The sequence below is a fragment of the Mesoplodon densirostris genome, chromosome 13 (assembly GCF_025265405.1).
Source record: "Mesoplodon densirostris isolate mMesDen1 chromosome 13, mMesDen1 primary haplotype, whole genome shotgun sequence".
NCBI lineage: Eukaryota > Metazoa > Chordata > Mammalia > Artiodactyla > Ziphiidae > Mesoplodon > Mesoplodon densirostris.
This window is the reverse complement of record NC_082673.1, coordinates 7,624,311-7,642,255: the sequence shown is the minus strand read 5'-3', so window position 1 is coordinate 7,642,255 and position 17,945 is coordinate 7,624,311. Positions and strand designations below refer to the sequence as shown.

Below are 17,945 nucleotides of genomic sequence, written 5' to 3'. Positions count from 1 at the left end.
TATAAGAAATTACTGGTGGACTGCTCTGTAACAGTTTCAGAAACTCTGTGTGTATGTGTGTGTGTGTACCTGATGAAAATGTTTTGGGAAAAGATATTTTTAATCCTCTTTCTGATCTCACATATGCTTCATCCCACAGTACTCCCGTTTCTTTTCCCCTGGCCGTGTGGAGCTAAGCCTCGTCCAAGACAAAAGCCTCAAGTCGGGTCGTAGACCCACAAGGTGAAGGGTGTTTCCATTTCAAGTGGTGCAGGCTGGAGTGGAGCAAGCATGAGGCTGCTCTCGGGGAGATAGCAGTGAGCAGTGGCTTGAAGCGAGATCTTAGTTCCCTGCCCGGGAGTTGAACCTAGGTAGCCTGAGTGAAAACCAGGAATCCTAGCCGCTAGTCTACCAGGGGCTAGAGGCTAGAGGCAAAGTTGCCCTGGCTCTTGCCCTGTTTGAAAAAGGAATTTCTCAAGGAGGCAAAAACTGCAAAAGCAGATACAGAGTTTATTATCAGAGACACAGCAAAACATGTGGGAGAGCACACAGAGAAACTATTTATTTAAGACAGAAGCAAGGCAGAGATACACACCTGGAGAGAAAGGGTGTGGGTGTCCTCCCTAAGGAGAAGCACAGTAAAGAGGTGGTTGAATCATTTATACAGGGCAGTTCTTTCGGCTCTTTGTCTACCTTTGGCCGATTATCTTTTTTCTCTTCCCACACCCGACCTGTCCTAGGGTCCTTCCCTGATACGTGTGCGCATCTTTTTGCCAAGATCGATTCCAGCGTGGAATGGGGTAACGCCCCCTCCCTTTTTGACTCCCGAGGAGCCTTTCTGTGCACTTGCAGTTGGGGAGTTCTCCTTGACCTCAGGAGGGGTCATCTTATCTCTTTACACCAGCAGAGCTCAGCTCCCGCTATTAACTTGGTCCTTGGAGTGTCTGGGAAAACGAAGCTCCAGTTTATTCCACTTGACAAACTCCAGCTGTCCAGTCCGGAGCCCCATCTACCTGCTACCTCAGGACTCCCAAGAAGCCTTTCCCATTTATTCTTTTTGGTTGGGAGGTGGGGTACCCAGTGGGTGGACTCCAGGCCTCTTTCCCAGTTTTTCTTAAGACCCGGTTCGGACAGCCATGGTAAGGGAATGAGTTTGGAGGGTATTCAGAAGCTGCGGCACGCTGGTTGAGATCAAAACACTTTAGACCGGGGCTTCCCTGGTGGCACAGTGGTTGGGAGTCCGCCTGCCGATGCAGGGGACACGGGTTCGTGCCCCGGTCCGGGAAGATCCCACATGCCGCGGAGCGGCTGGGCCCGTGAGCCATGGCCGCTGAGCCTGCGCATTCGGAGCCTGTGCTCCGCAATGGGAGAGGCCACAACGGTGAGAGGCCCGCGTACCACAAACAAACAAACAAACAAACACTTTAGGCCTTCTTCAGTCCACAGCATGATGGTTACTGAAGAAGATGCAGTGAGCCTGCATTGTGGTTCTGGATTCAGTAATCCCTTTTTAGCCATGTATTTACATTTTTTCTTGGATTGTTCAGGAAATAGGATGAGGTGTAATCCTCAAAGGAGGGGCTGCGGTTTAGAAATCTAGGCTTAAAGACCACTGTTTTCTGGGTCATGCTCACAGGCACCGAACGCTCGGTCTGCCCGTCTCACCGCGGGCTGTGGGTCACAAGCTCGAGTCCCAGGCTCCTGGAGCTGGCTCACTGGATGACTGGGGCTGTTCACGCTCAGCCCGTTTCCGCCACGTCGATGGGATGATAACACCGACCCCTCTGAGTTGCGTCGAAACTTAAAAAAAGACCAAGCGTGAAGAACGCATTACAATCTTGTGACATGGTGTCATCCTAAAGGCCATCACTACACTTCCCTTTCCTCCAGACGTGAGGGTTAAGCCCGTGAAAAATTAAAGTCCCTTTGTGCTGCTGCTGGTTTTCTTCTTTGTTGGAGCTGGAGGGAGGCTTAGCACCAAATCTGTAGGACGCTTTCAGCGAGGTCTGCGAGGCGTTCCTTTGTACCACGGCCTCGTCGCTCCGTCTCTTTTCTGCCTCTGTCTTTGTTTGCCCTTTGCTCTTCCTTCTGATGTATGCCATCTGGCTGCAGGATAGGAACTTTTTTTTTTTTTTTTTTTTTTTTTTTTTGCGGTACGCGGGCCTCTCACTGCTGTGGCCTCTCCCGTTGCGGAGCACAGGCTCCGGACGCGCAGGCTCAGCGGCCATGGCTCACGGGCCCAGCCGCTCCGCGGCATGTGGGATCTTCCCGGACCGGGGCACGAACCTGCGTCCCCTGCATCGGCAGGCGGACTCTCAACCACTGCACCACCAGGGAAGCCCAGGATAGGAACTTTGTTGGAAGCAGCTTTAAATTCTTTTGGGGAAAAGTTATTAGATGAAGAACGAACCAAACAAATATGGCTGCACCAACTCCCCTTCTTCTTCTTTGAGTTTAGAGGAAGTTTGGAGAACAAAGCTGGTCTGCAGTGGGGCACTCAGTTTGGCCACCGTTGCTTGCTGCACAATGACAATCCACGTGTGAACACTAACCTCTTTCAAAGAGACCACATCTGGGGGAGAGGGTGAATTTTGTCAGCTCCTTGGCTGAAAATAACCAGTAATTCTTAGCTGATACCATTTAGAATGAACAGTTTTGTTAACAGGAAGAATTCAAGCAACCTTTATTTGTGTCAAAATTAACCCTTTGTAATAAACTGAATGTCAGGTTTTTCCATATGATATCAGGGAGTGTTACCTAATCAAAGTGTTTTGTTGCTTCAAGACAAGATGTATTTTTTTTATCATCCTTTTGAGTGCCCTTGTTTGGGACAAAGTTCTGGGTTATCTCCAGAAATGAGACATAGAGACAGGGCTTTTAAGTATTGTTAATATTTTATTATAATTTTGTTTACATTTATGTGACACTGGATGATAGATTGCTTTTTAAAAAATGTGATTTCATTGTTGAAAAATCAACTTGGCTTAATAATAATTCACTGCATGGATAATTTTGTTGGCTGACATCTGTTGTCTCAGTTGAAAGCCTGCTCATGTAAATGGATTATCTGTAAACAAGGTTCAATTTATTGATAGGTCTATAGCGAATTATTGGTCAGCCTGAGACTCAGACCATATTCTTGTCCCCTGATCAATGATAAGTTTAAGTGTCGGGGAGTATAAATAGCTACTGTGTTTATTTTCTGTCAACTCCTATGCCTAAAATACACAAGAAGTTAACATATACATATCATTCCCAGGTATTTCAGAGTTTTTGAGCTTTTACTGTATTAAGATGACAGTATAAATTCATCTTACAGTTGTGATTCACTCTTCATTTTGGTTATGTGAATTTATTCTATAGAGCTCATGAGACCTTTTTGGCAAAAAAAAGTCCCTAGTGTTTATAGTGATGTGCTGATGAATGTGTTTGAGATGTAATTAAATAGAACTTATTTTCTTTTTTCAGTTCTATCCGGAGGTCCATTGCCTCAAGGGCATGAATTTGAGCTGTATGAAGTCAGATTTCATTGGGGAAGAGAAAACCAGCGTGGTTCTGAGCACACAGTTAATTTCAAAGCTTTTCCCATGGAGGTAAGAAGAACAAATCAGCTTGTAAGACTTTTGTTGTTCATGTAAAGTATTCAGCGATTTACTGAAAATGGTTTAGTTTAAAAGTAGATGTGTAGCTCTTGAATGTAGTCAATTTATATTAAAATAAAAAAGTGCTCCATGAAATATAAGCTTGGGGCAGCAAATGAGGCTTCCCATCAGCCTTAGTGGGCTTGGAGAATGCGCATGGGCTGTTGGTTATAAAGGCAATCTATGCTATTAAGTTTCATCTTAGTATTATCACTGTTGTAAAAATTCTGCTGCCTCTGCAAATTCAGGAGGTCACTTTTGTGGATGCTATGAATAGATGATAAGCTGAAAACAAATAACTTATGGAGAAACCTCAACAGTAATTAAGTCTGATTTAACTCTGGTTAAAATTGGTAAGTTGGTTTTATTCGCCTCAAGCAGTTAGAGAGCGAGAGAAAGAGTTTTAGAGAGTCATTCTTTTGTCTGAAGAATTCTCTCCCCTGCTTATCTTCTTAGCCAACTCCAGCTCTTTCTTCAGTATCTAGTTAGAGTATTACTTCTTCCATGGGACTTTTTCTGAGTTCCTTCTCTAAGCAGAACTAATTTCTTACTCTTCTATGCTCCCAGTGTCCTTGATGGATTGCTGCTGTGACATTGATCTCATGCATTGTAACCTTTAGTGTTTAAAGAGTCTTTCTCACTGAGTGTGGGCTCCTGTTATGGACTGAAGTGTTTGTGATCCCCGCCCCCCCCAGTGAAATTCATATGTTGAAACTCTGCCCCCTGATGTGATGGTATTAGGAGGTGGAGCCTTCGGGAGATGATTAGGATTAGAAGAAGTCATGAAGGTGGGGCCCTCATGAGTGGAATTAGTGCCCTGATAAGAGTCCAGAGACAGTTTGCTTCTCCCTGCTTTTTGCCGGGTGAAGACACAGGAAGACCGCCATCTCCAAGCCAGGAAGTGTGCCCTCACCAGACACCAGATCTATCGGCACCTTGATCTTGGACTTCCCAGCCTCCAGAAGTGGGAGAAATAAATTCTGTCGTTTAAGCCTCCAGTCTATGATAATTTGTTATTGCAGCCCGAGCTAAGACAGCTGCTGAAGAAAAAGTCTCCCTTTCACTCTCTGTGTTACTCCCAACATTTAGTGCAGTGCCGGGTACATTAGAGACAACCCACATTGGTGAAATTGACAGGATGTCTCTGTTGTTCATATTTATTTCTATAAGGACAGCTGTTCTCTCCTGGGAAATAGCCCATCAGTGTCAAGGAATAGTACATTTCAGGGGTGGCCGAAACACCAGTTTTCCTTGTCTCTTTCCCAGCGGCACATACTTAAGGATGGAATTGCTCCTGGCCAGACACCACATCCATACCTGCCTCATTGCCTGGAAGTCACTACTGTTTAACTTATATAAATGATATATGTGCCTTAAAGAATGAGGTTAGAGAAAGTATTTCTCAATGTTACTTTAATAATCATTAAAACATTTCTTTTGAAAGCCCAAAATATCCCTTTCATTAAAAAAAACTCAGGTTGGGCTTCCCTGGTGGCGCAGTGGTTGAGAATCTGCCTGCTAATGCAGGGGACATGGGTTCGAGCCCTGGTCTGGGAAGGTCCCACATGCCACGGAGCGACTGGGCCCGTGAGCCACAGCTACTGAGCATGCGTGTCTGGAGCCTGTGCTCCGCAACAAGAGAGGCCGCGATAGTGAAAGGCCCGCGCACCGCGATGAAGAGTGGCCCCCGCTTGCCACAACTAGAGAAAGGCCTCGCACAGAAACGAAGGCCCAACACAGCAAAAATAAATAAATAAATTAAAAAAAAAAGACTGAGAAACAACTTATTTCTGGATGGATTATTATAAAAAAAAAAAAAAAACTCAGGTCTTAAAAGTGAGATATTAGGACTTCCCTGGTGACACAGTGGTTAAGAATCCGCCTGTCAATGCAGGGGACACAGGTTCAAGTTCTGGTCCGGGAAGATCCCACATGCCACAGAGCAACTAAGCCCCTGTGCCACAGCTACTGAGCCTGCGCTCTAGAGCCCGTGAGCCACAACTACTGAGGCTGTGTGCCACAACTACTGAGGCCCACGCACCTAGAGCCCATGCTCTGCAACAAAGAGAAGCCACTGCAACGAGAAGCCCACACACCTCAACGAAGAGTAGCCCCTGCTCGACACAGCTAGAGGAAGCCCGCACGTAGCAACAAAGACCCAATGCAGCCAAAAAAAAAAAAAAAAAAAAGTGAAATATTAAATGTTTCGAGGATGGAGGGAAAAACAGTTGCAGTGTGTTGAATAATATATGTGGTATGTGATGCCGAGGACAGTAAGAGGAGACAGCTTCTTTAAGGCCTTGATGGGCGATGTTGGGTCTTCAAACGTTACCTTTCTAGGGGCTTTTTTCTCAGTTCCCACAGACATCCTATCACCTCTAGTGCCTTGAAACAATTCAGCCCTGTCTCTGTGTCACCTCTGGCTGTTGCCCTGTCCTCACCCAATGTGAAAGGGAAGAGTTCACACCAGAACATATCAAAGAAGAGGGAGGACACAAGACAATCCCAAACAATTAAACCTGCAGGGAAGTGGAGGGCCGAGGAGGGGCAGGAAAACACTGGGCTGTCAGGGCCTCGGCCGTGCCCTCTTCTTTGGGTTTGAAAAGCTTTTTCATCTCAGTCAGCCTTCAAAGATACAGTCTCATAATCAAAAATTTTGGGAGAGATGGGAGTCCTTGGGTAGGCTCCAGCTTCTGGAGGGGATTCAGTGACTTTGCCTGTGACACACAGAATTTACAGCCTTGGGAAGTTTCATGAGATTAGGCTAGGTGGTGATGTGTGCACTTCGCCCCACGGTCGAATAGAATTTTGGACCCAACGTGCAGACTGGTCCTGCTACTTGGTGCAGTTTTAACTGCCCTGGTCCATTAAGCACAGGTAATGATTTGGGTTGAGTGGAGATTAAATTCTGGTGGTGAGGCTTTGTTTCTGCAGAAGTATTTATACTTATGATGATGGAATTTCTGACTAATTTTTCCAAAATAGGTGATGAATAATACTTGAATTCTTTGTTATCTCAGATTATCTCTGATCCAGTCCTAGAGAAAATACTTCTGTCAGTCATCTGACGTTCGTTGAGTGCTGGATCCTGTGGAGTGCATCAGTGTTTTGGGTGCACAGAGTTTGAGGGGCATAGCTGTGAGTCAGGTGCTTTTTGTTTTGTTTTAATGGAGGCTGTGAAGAGTGAGCTGGGTTTTCAGGCAGAGAGGGCTGAGCTGGTGAAGGAGAGGAGAGAGGGACTCCATGTAGAATAGTCTGGGAGGGAATGAGATGCCTAATGTGGGGATAGGTAGGTAACTCCCCACCATCCCCCTGTTCTGTACTGCCATCAGGGCTGCTAGGAACCCAAGGACATAGCCAACAGGACAGTGGAGAGTGAGGGCACTGTTTACCTGGTATGTGATTTAAAAAAATAATTTTTTAGGACAGTTTCCATATCTTATTTACATTTTAAGACTAACTTTAATCTCCAAAAGACACATCAATACGTATTTCCTTTTTGCTGATTTCACTTAAACTTAAATGGATGGTTTATTCAGCAGCCATCTGTAAACAAATAATTACCTTGTCTGTTACATATAACGTGGGAATGGCTTTTTTAAAAAATAAATTTATTTTATTTATTTATTTATTTTTGGCTGTGTTGGGTCTTCGTTGCTGTGCGCGGGCTTCCTCTAGTTGTGGCGAGCAGGGGCTACTCTTCGTTGAGGTGCACGGGCTTCTCATTGTGGTGGCTTCTCTTGTTGTGGAGCACAGGCTCTAGGCACACGGGCTTCAGTAGTTGTGGCACGTGGGCTCAGTAGTTGTGGCTCGCGGGCTCTAGAGCGCAGGCTCAGTAGTTGTGGCGCACGGGCTTAGTTGCTCCGCGGCATGTGAGATCTTCCCGGACCAGGGCTCGAACCCGTGTCCCCTGCATTGGCAGGTGGATTCTCAACCACTGCGCCACCAGGGAAGCCCGGGAATGGCTTTTAACAGAAGCTCATCAAGCTCCCCTCTTGACTTTTTAAAATTATAAATACAGGTATAAACGCAATCCTGAATATATTTTTGATGCTACGAGTAGTCAGCACCCACGTCACTTCAAATATTAACAGAGTTTGTGACATTAAAGAATTTATTTATTTTTCAAAAGATTTATTTATTTATTTTTCTGGCTGTGTCGGTCTTAGTTGTGGCACACGGGATCTTCGCTGAGGCACGTGGAATCTTTTGTTGTGGCGTATGGGCTCCTCTCTAGTTGTGGCGTGTTGGTTTTCTCTCTCTAGTTGTGGCACGTGGAGTCCAGAGCATGTGGGCTCTATAGTTTGTGTCAAGCAGGCTCTAGTTGAGGCACGTGAGCTCAGGAGTTGTGGTGTGTTGGCTTAGTTGCCCCACGGCATGTGGGATCTTAGTTCCCTGACCAGGGAGCAAACCCGCATCCCCTGCATTGTAAGGTGGATTCTTTACCACTGGACCACCAGGGAAGTCACTAACAATTTAAACTGCAGCTCTTGTACTCAGCAAAATAGATAAAGCATGTCCTTTCTGCTTTTCCTTCTTGAGGTTTGTAGTTTTCAGAAACACACATGCTTCCACAGCTACCTGACATTTTTAGCCATGCTTTCATCTTGTAACAGAATTCTATTACGAATACTCCAGGTTTCTGCTTAAATGACAGCACCTTAACAGGAGAAAAGAGAATTGTGCTGCATTTTTCTTCCTGTTACCTGAAAACATAATGGGTTTGCACGTGTTAACTGTATTCTTATAAATGTCTGGGTGATGTCTACCAGCTGGAATTCTTAACGTGTGAGTATTTTGCATCGAGATATTTAATCAAGACAGCAAATGTGAGTAGAATGTTGTTGATTTAAAACAAGGATGGGATCCAGTCAAATTAATTCCTGTATGTTTGTCCTGGCAGTTGTGGTAGCTGCATGTTTTCTTTGGACGGCATTAGAGTCTTAGCTCTTGAAGTACAACTTTAATGCTGTGTGAATTTTGTGATTTCGCCAATAGCAGTATCCTTTCTGCATCCACCGTATCACTAGAATTATTTATTCTATTCATGTTAATTTTGTTACAAATCTAACTAATGGAGGAACTTCCAGGTATTTAGGTTCAGATTTAACTTTCAGGCTATGTATTGTGTTTTCGTCATTTTGTATGTGGAGACCGTCATGTTCTTTGCTACTTCGAGGTAGCCTAACTGTATATATAACTCCTGGTAAATTATGATTAATCTTTGCACATGAATCGCTACTTTCATACTGCTATGGGAAAGTACATCCCAGGCATTTAGACTTTATGCTGGAGCAGCAAAATTTAAAAAAATAATTGGGGGTTGGGGAGACCAACAGAGTGGCCAAGTTTTATTTTTTTCAAGTAACATTGTAACTCTCTGCTGTCCCCATCAGTTTGTAAAGAGAAGATCTCTAATTTAATAGTTAGATGTAGGAAGGATATGGTCTCAGAATAAACACAGGCCTATACATTTTTTAAAAATTTATTTATTTTTAATTAATTTATTTATTTTTGGCTGCATTGGGTCTTCATAGCTGCGTGTGGGCTTTTCTCTAGTTGTGGTGAGCGGGGGCTACTCTTCGTTGTGGTGCGCGGGCTCCTCACTGTGGTGGCTTCTGTTGTTGCAGGGCACGGGTTCTAGGCTCATGGGCTTCAGTAGTTGTGGCTCGTGGTCTCAGCAGTTGTGGCTCACAGGCTTAGTTGCTCCGTGGCATGTGGGATCTTCCCCATCTAGGGCTCGAACCCGTGTCCCCTGCATTGGCAGGCGGATTCTTAACCACTGCGCCACCAGGGAAGTCCCTAGGCCTATGCATTAAATAGATTGAGCTTTTAACAAACTCCCTACGTTATTTCTGTTTGTCTCATTTCACCCCAGATGAATGATAGTTTTATTAGGATGGGCACTGATCCTACCCACAGACCAGCTAGAGATCGTGTTCGGGAGGTTTGACTTTCTTGCCCTTTGGGCCTAAAAGTTTACAATTTGAGAGTGAATTATCAAGACAGAGCACAGCATATTGTAGGGCAGACTCTTATCTTTATTTACATTGTATTTAAAGTGCCGGTCTTGCTCTGTGTACTCTGAAGGGCTCGGTGATAATTGAGCCACATACCAGCTGTTTATGGAAGGCTGAGTGCATTAGATAGAGTTCCACTGTACAGAGCAGGAGTCTTTAATTGTGAAGAGTCCAGATCTTGGCTGCAAAATAGGCCAACAAAACATTATGACGAATGTATCTCATAATAAAGTGCCAATCCTGAATATTATACCTTACCCCCCCCACCCCCGCCAATGTCCTGGGTTTCCAGATAACCCTGCATTTCTTCTTTTCTTTTCGGGGAGATAGTAGTGTCTGCTATTTAAGTGTTCTTTTAGTGAAAAAGACCTGGCTTTTGGGCTGCTGCCTTTCCAAGTGATTTGCATATTCATTTGACAGAAAGATAGTTATTTTGATTTATTTGTTTTACTACTCCGAGGAGATACCAGGAAGAGTTTGCCCGGTGAATAGTGAATTGATGATCTTTTCAAGTTATTTGGTTTCCACAGGCATCCCAAGTTGAGCTTCGAGTTTGTGAACCTCTTCCAAAACAGAGACTTCCATTGCCTTTCCAAGGAAATGTCATAGGGTGACTTCAGTGAGTTAAACTGTCATGAGGGGGCTTCGCTGGCGGTCCAGTGGTTAGGACTCCATGCTTCCACCACAGGGGGCACGGGTTTGGTCCCTGGTCAGGGAGCTAGGATCCTGCATGCCGCGCAGCACGGCCAAGAAAACCCCCCAAAACAAAAGCATCATGAGGATTAGACATATAAGGCATATAGATAATTTGTTTGTAAAAAGAACTTTAGAGATCACCTCAAAAAGGTGTATCAAACTAACCTTCCAAACTCCTGTTTAACCCCGGAGAAATCTGGGGCTCCAAAAGGTTAAGAGTCTCAGAGCATCTTATAGGAAACCATGATGTATGGCCTGGATGAAGAAGAGTGTCTTTTGTTTAAATAAATATTCCATTTAAGAATTATCCTTTACTACTGGTCTTGTCTCTGGTGGTGTCGATGGAAGGAGATAACACCACAGTCTTTGTCCCCCTCTCCGCCGCCCCTGGGAGGGCTTTTATGTCTGCATGCAGCCCCATTTAGAGGTGAGCGTGTTTTAACCTTGCCCGGAAGGGTTCTAGTGAAGCTGTGGCCTCGTGCCTGGGTCTTACAGGCTATGAAGACAAAGCTCAGATGGGCTTTGTGAAGGTACAGGGGTATGGGATCTCGAAGGCAGAAGCATGCTGCCCCCTGAGAATTGGGGTGGATTTAATGGACCATCTAGGTCTGCCCTCCCCCCTGCCTCCCGCCCCCCCAAACCCACTCTGCCGAGATGCTCCGCAGGGTCCTGGGGGGAAGTGACTGGTTCAGGAAATGACAGAGGACACATGAGACCTGTGAACTGACTTCTGCTCTGAGGGATGCTTTTTCCACCTCCCAAAGCCAATTCTTACTAGGAAAAGCAGCTCTACTTTGAGATTTTACTTGCCATGGTGGTTACGACTTTGGATTGAGATTGCTTTAATGGGAAAAAAAGGGAATCTTGCCGTTAAGAGGAGTTAAGACTGACACTAAAGGAAACAATTTCACATTTGAATGTTCAGCTTCTCTGGGAAGTGTTATCATTTTGACCAGAAGCAGGACTCTGACTGTAATGGTTATTATCATTTGGGTGTCCTGGGATTGTCCACAGCACTAGCCTCACGGGTAAGCAGATGAAGGAATTAGATCCCCATGCTGTGGCCCCTTCAGTGGTCGTAATTGTGGGAACTCCCTCTCCCATCTGGGTAAAGAAAAATAAAAACAAATTTTACGTTTCCTGAATTCTAATGAACACTTGCCTTTTTATTCCATAAAAATCATGGCTCCTGCTTTGATTCAGCATATTTATTTATTTTTCATTTATTAAAATGTATTTGGAGCAGAAACCTCACAGTTTACCGAGTAGAAAATAAGTTATAGTGTTGAACGCACAGAAATGTTCTTTTAGTGGTACCACATGATATGGCAGTCTGCCGTTTCTGCTTAGAAATAGAATGGTATAAGACCAACTTGACCTTTAAGTAGTCACTTTGAAGCTACCTTCAATTTTATCTTTGTAAGGATTTCTTGTACTAGATGATTCATTGACATTGTTTGAGGATGTATGAGAGAGTTTTTGGCCAACTAACTGAAAGAAACATTAGTATGGTAGCTGACTTTACTATGTAAGGTAAATTTGTGCAAAATGAAAAATTAGTTTCTATAAACGAATATGATATATAATGAATTTTTAGGTGGTTGTAGACTTGCTGCATGTAGAAAATATTTTAATTTGGGTTCTTACAGATCGAAATCCTCCAGTAAAATACATCTTCTCTTAATAGGCCTTCCAATAAAAATAGACTCTGGTTTAAATATGTACTTCATAACCAAATGGTCATCTTTAACTCATCTCCATCCATTCTTCCATTTGTCCATCCGTCTGTTTATCCATCTATTCATTCATTCAATCAACAGGTATTTCTTGGGAACCAGCTGTTCAGGCTGTGGGCTGAGTGATAGGCATATATTGAGGGCAATAGACAACTCATGGCATTTTTGTTACACTGGGGGAGTCCAAATGCAGTGTTCAGAATTTGTCTCCTCCCCCCTTTCCTCTAAATCGATGAGTGTTTAGAAGACTTAAATGAGTGTTTCTGTGCCATGTAAAGGGCCTCATCCCCTCTATCCTGTCTATATAGTATACAAATTCCAGCTATTTAAAGCTAATTAGAGGAAGATTTTTTTTAAATTAGTTTTTATTGGAGTATAGTTGATTTACAGTGTTATGTTAGTTTTCTGCTGTACAGCAAAATGAATCAGCTATACATATACATATATCCACTCTTTTTTAGATTCTATTCCCATATAGGTCATTACAGAGTGTTGAGTAAAGTTCCCTGTGCTATACGGTAGGTTCTTATTAGTTATCTATTTTATATATAGTAGAGTGTCTATGTCAATTCCAACCTCTCAATTTATCCCCCCACCCCTTTCCCCCTTGGTCACCATAAGGTTGTTTTCTACATCTGTGACTCTCTTTTGTAAATAGGTTCATCTGTACCATTTTTTTTAGATTCCACATATAAGCGGTATCATATGATATTTGTCTTTGTCTGACTTACTTCACTCAGTATGCCAATCTCTAGGTCATCCATGTTGCTGCAAATGGCATTCTTTCCTTCTTTTTTATGGCTGAGTAATATTCCATTGTATATATGCACCACGTCTTCTTTATCCATTCATCTATTGACGGACATTTGGGTTGCTTCCATGTCCTGGCTATTGTAAATCGTGCTGCAGTGAACACTGGGGTGCATGTATCCTTTTGAATTATGGTTCTCTCTGGATATATCTAGAGGAAGACTTCTGAAGACATTTATTAGAAAGCCAATATGTTATTTGAGGTATAAATTATTGTCAGCTAAATGAAATATTTATCAACTAGTTTGCACAAGGCACTGTGCTAGGTACAACCCTGTTATAGGTAGTTGTAAACTAGAGTAACTAGGATAACCTAACAGCATTAGGATTGGTGAGAGACAGGATAGGAGAGTGTTGATGGTGAGGAAGAGTCGGGAAAGGTCTAGGTTCTGGGAAGCAGCCGGAGAACATGGCACCAGTACTGCTGTCTTGATTAACAGTGGAACCTTGTGGGAGGGAGTCAGGATGGTGTAGCTGGAAAGAGTTTGGGCTTGGAAGTCAGAAAACCAGGATTGAAATCCAAGCTCTGCAACCTTGGGCAAGCTAGTAAACCTCTTCCAGCCTCGATGTTTCTGTCTGTAAAAGGGGCTTGAAACTAGCTCAGAGGCTGGCAAAGAGTAAACCTGTCAGTATGTACTTCCTGTTATTAGGAAGAGATTGGGGACGTCATTGTGGTTGTGATGATAAAAATCTAGTGAAAATATCGTGAGGGGGAAACCAAAAGCGTTTTTTGTTCATACAGGTAAGAAATGCAGACACTATGAATGGAGAAAAAAGTTGTTTTTTTTTTTTTTTAAAGCCCTACTCCCCTGAATACATTATCTTCTACAAGTCTAGTCAGTATGTCATTTCCTGGTCATTTTTCCTGACACATCTCTTTATGATTGCTATGCGTGCATATGCAGTAAAATTTATGTTATCAGCTTATTTTGTAGTGAAAATCAAGTAAACATTTCCTGTGTAAACAGTGTGATTAAACTTCCAATTGAATAGAAGGATGTTAAGAGATTTTTAACTTCATAAGATCTTAACCAGTATAAAAACTGCATATGTTTTTCTGGTTGTTTTTCATTTTTCTTTTTCGTTTTGGATTTAAGAATGATAGGTTAAAATGGCACAGTGAAGTTATTAGTAAGATAATTTTGCCCTGGCCACTGCTTTGCTGTGCTTGAATACATTTTTCCTTTCGGCTTCTTAAGGCTACACACAACAAAAACTCACTATGGAATCCTAGAGCAAAGTAGCACGAAGCCTATGGGAAACTGGACTTTTTGGTGCCATGGTCCCCTAGGAGGCAGCCTGCTCTGGTGGCATAGATTATCAGTCAGGGAGGGCTACACTCTGACTCCAATTCACCATGGTGTTTGCTGTTGGACTTCTGTGTGGTTGTTTAACCTCAATTCCTTTATTGGTGCATAAGGATAATACAATTGTTCCCACCCTTGTGAAACTTAGGGAGAGGCTGTAAAAATTAATGGTATACCGTTGGAAGCACCGTGCACTGAATATAGTGGTGGAAAATAGTGTTATTAATTACAAAATCTGGTATTAAAGTGTTTCCTAAAAGCATTTTAAGGGCATAATTAGTGTTGGATGCAAATGTTGTAACATGGGACAGTACAATTGTTTTGTTTTTTTTTAAGAAACCTTGAAATGAGTAGAAACAAAGAAATCCAGATTTTAAACTGTTGACTATAAACATTAAGTATAAAAGAAAGACATTTGTAATGATAAGACCTGATAAATGAAAGATGGACTTTTTTTTTTTTTTTATCAATTCATGCAGTGGTCCCCAACCTTTTCGGCACCAGGGACAGGAAGACAATTTTTCCACGGATGACGGTGGCGGGGCGGGGGGATGGTTTCAGGATGATTCAAGGGCATTACATTTATTGTGCACTTTATTTCTATGATTATTACGTTGTACTATTTAATGAAATAATTATACAGCTCACCATAGTGCTGACAGGAGGGAGAGCTCAGGCGGTAACGCGAGCGATGGGGAGCGGCTGTAAATACAGATGAAGCTTCACTCGCTCGCCCGCTGCTCACCTCCTGCTGTGCGGCCCGGTTCCTAACAGGCCATGGACCGGTACCGGTCCGTGGTCTGGAGGTCGGGGACCCCTGAATTAATGTTTTCACTTGGGCACCCTAGGGCAGGTGCATTCTCTAAACCTGGCTCAATGAATCACTTAGCGCTCTGGATGAGAGAGTTTATTCAGTGGAAACCAATTTATTTGGCTTCAGAGTTCATGTAGTTCCCATGAATATTCCTTGGTGGGTCTATAAATTGGTGAGTTCTCCGGGGAGATCCCATAAAGAGATTGCTTCTCCCCAGCCTGAGCTCTGAGCAAATAGGAAGTAGACATTGTTAGAGTCCTCAGATAATGGAGAACAAAGCATCACCTTTATTATGGATGAAGGACACTGGAGACATAGCTTAGTATGAGGGAGTCAACCTGCTCAGTTACAGGCAGTGGGTGGAGGGAGGTGAGATAGGAGGGAAGGAAGGGAGGTGAGGAGGTGGGGGGCGGTGAGAGGTTCCAGGTTGGGTTTATTAGCCAGCTCTCCAAGCCTAGCTCAAATTTCAAAAGAGGAATAGAGAGGAGGGTGGAGTTGGTTGAAGGAGTGGAGTGGAAGGCTAGCTTTCTTTAGGGAAAATCCCTCTTTATGGGAACAAGGAACAGAGAAGAGGTATTTCCTGTTAATAAGACTAACTCTTCAGAATTCTCCCAAGCACCCTTTAAAGTTCTATGGCACTGGACAGTAGCATGAGACCAACCGCATCTGGGCATCAGTGAAGGAAGTCCTGTTTCCTTTTACTGCAGGTTTGTCCCTTTTAACCACCTGGGACCACATCCCTTTCTGCCTGCAGCTCCATTGTACCTAACATAGTCGCACAGTTTTCCACTTTCTAGAAGGAGCTGGGGCTTGGAGTGAGCCAGGATTTTGAAGCATGTGTAGGATTTAATTTTTTTTTCTTTCTGATTCACTTGGGTGGGTTTTTGCCCGGTTCACCATCTCAGCTGTTGTTTAAACCCAAGATATAACTGAGGGCAGTTTATGGATGTTTCTCTTTTCAAGACTTGTGACCCAGGTCCAGGGCTGACATCATTAATCCTGTTCCAAATTTGGGTTGTACGGCTCTGGAAATATTTTACAATAATTTTAAAACACAAATATCACTTATTCACCTTGTGATGGAGAACAAATATTACAGATTTTTATCAGTGGGCATTGTTCCTAATTAGTTTAGCAGCCCTGACATGCTTTAACTGTGTTCCCAATCTTGCTGTTTTCTAACTGATCTAGAGCTTGACTGTGTTTCGTGTGTTTCGTCAGTGGCTTGGGTCTTAGTGGGATAAAGGCTGTAGTGATGCCTGCTACCTTTCCAAAAAAGACATTGCTGCGACTTATGTCAGAGTGTTCTGCCTATGTTTTCCTAGACAGCATTTGTTTTTAATGATTCTGTTGTCTGGTTGGAAGAGGCAGAATTAAGATAGAAACATATGAAATGATAACAATGGAAAGGTTACATGACAATGGAAAACAATTCACAACATCCGTAGGAAGCAACTCCTATGTGTTTGCTACTGTGGTTGGTGCTGATATAGGGCAGTAAATAAGAAATAATCTAGGTCTAGAAGAAGTTCCCATTCCCTATTAAAAATGGCTGTTATATATGAAAATAGCTTTAAGGGATGAAATATAAAGGAGGACATACATCATGGAATAATGGATTTCTCCTGGGCTCAGAGAAAAACTGTGGGAAGGGGTGGATATTGGAGCTGGGCTTTGATGGCTGGGTAGGAGTTTGCTGGATAAGAATGACACGGATGGAAAGAGAAGAGGTGGATATAAAGATGTAGGAGAAGACATGGGGATAGGGCTTGATGAGTGATTAGAAAAGACCAATGTGATGCTGAGAAGTGGAACGCGAGTAATTGAAATAGTGATGGCACAATTAATAGGAAAAAGAGGGAGTCAGACAGTGAGGGATCACGCTGGGGAGAAGCTAATTAATTTGGATTAATAAATGATACTATTTTAACAGGTGCCATTTTATCCTATTACTACCTACAGTGCTTTTCCTCCCAGCACACTTTCAAATTAGGTAAAGAATAATAGTAGTTGGGGTCACAGTTCTTTGAAAAATTGAAAAGATGCCCTTCATTGTAGGTGAAGAGGAAAATGTTTGAAACTATACTAAGCCTTATATCATTTGAGTCTTAATTAGAACTAATATTTCTCCACACAGCGGAAGAGTGAGTTAAAGTAAAGATGACTAGATTTTAGTTTTTACTTGTTGTTACTTGGAGGTGATTTGTGTTCTCAAGGGAAAAAATTTTCAGCTTTGTAATTTCCATTCCCTCTCTTTAGTCTAATGGTCTGAATTTATTGATCTTTACAGGGTAATACATATTTCTGCCTGGGTTTCCTGGGCAACACCCAGCAGAACCTCTCCATTTTGGTGTTTTTCGAGGGACTTTTTCTTGATGTCTGTGCTCCTTGGAATTGCTACACATTGCTGTGGTCAGTTGCTTGTTCCACAGTCTCTCTCTTCCTCTGTCACACCCTTCACACGGTGTTTTTTTTCAACATAGATGTCCATGACCTGTCAGTGCACCTGATGGCTTGCATAAGTTTCTGTATTTTAAAAATTAAAGAAAGTGGCAGAAATAAAAAAAGTGAAAGCAGCAACTGAAGATGCTTCAGATTACCTGGATATTTACATTTACATCCATCTCAGTTTTAATGGAGACTTTATTTTAAAGTTCATGGAATTTTACTTTAGATGATTAGAATTTGTCTTATTGGCATTACTGATCCGGGTGAGTGAAAAGCCTCTGGAGAACTAGACTTTTTGCTTCTTGATTCTAGTTAAATTTGAGCCCTCTTTGTAGGAAGAATTATCCTTAGTTGTTTGAGTCTAACGTCAGAACCACTTAGGTGGCATCTCTTATTGAATAAATAGTGAGTCCGGTGGGGACAAAGATTGGAGAGAATGGAGGTGATTCTGCCTTTCTCTCTCTGACCTTCTTTTTTGGTGGCTTGGGGAAGAT

At 42.9% G+C, this 17,945-nt stretch overlaps 1 protein-coding gene across 4 annotated transcripts in view; it reads left to right on the top strand.

The window, feature by feature from the left end:
- The window catches only part of CA8 (carbonic anhydrase 8), a 65,968-nt gene that overhangs the window by 9,397 nt on the left and 38,626 nt on the right, over positions 1 to 17,945 (top strand). For all 4 annotated transcript variants that reach the window (XM_060116215.1, XM_060116214.1, XM_060116213.1 and 1 more), the window contains exon 3: positions 3,448 to 3,572. In XM_060116215.1, coding sequence (XP_059972198.1) covers positions 3,448 to 3,572 — 125 coding nt within the window. The remainder of the gene's footprint in view (positions 1 to 3,447; positions 3,573 to 17,945) is intronic.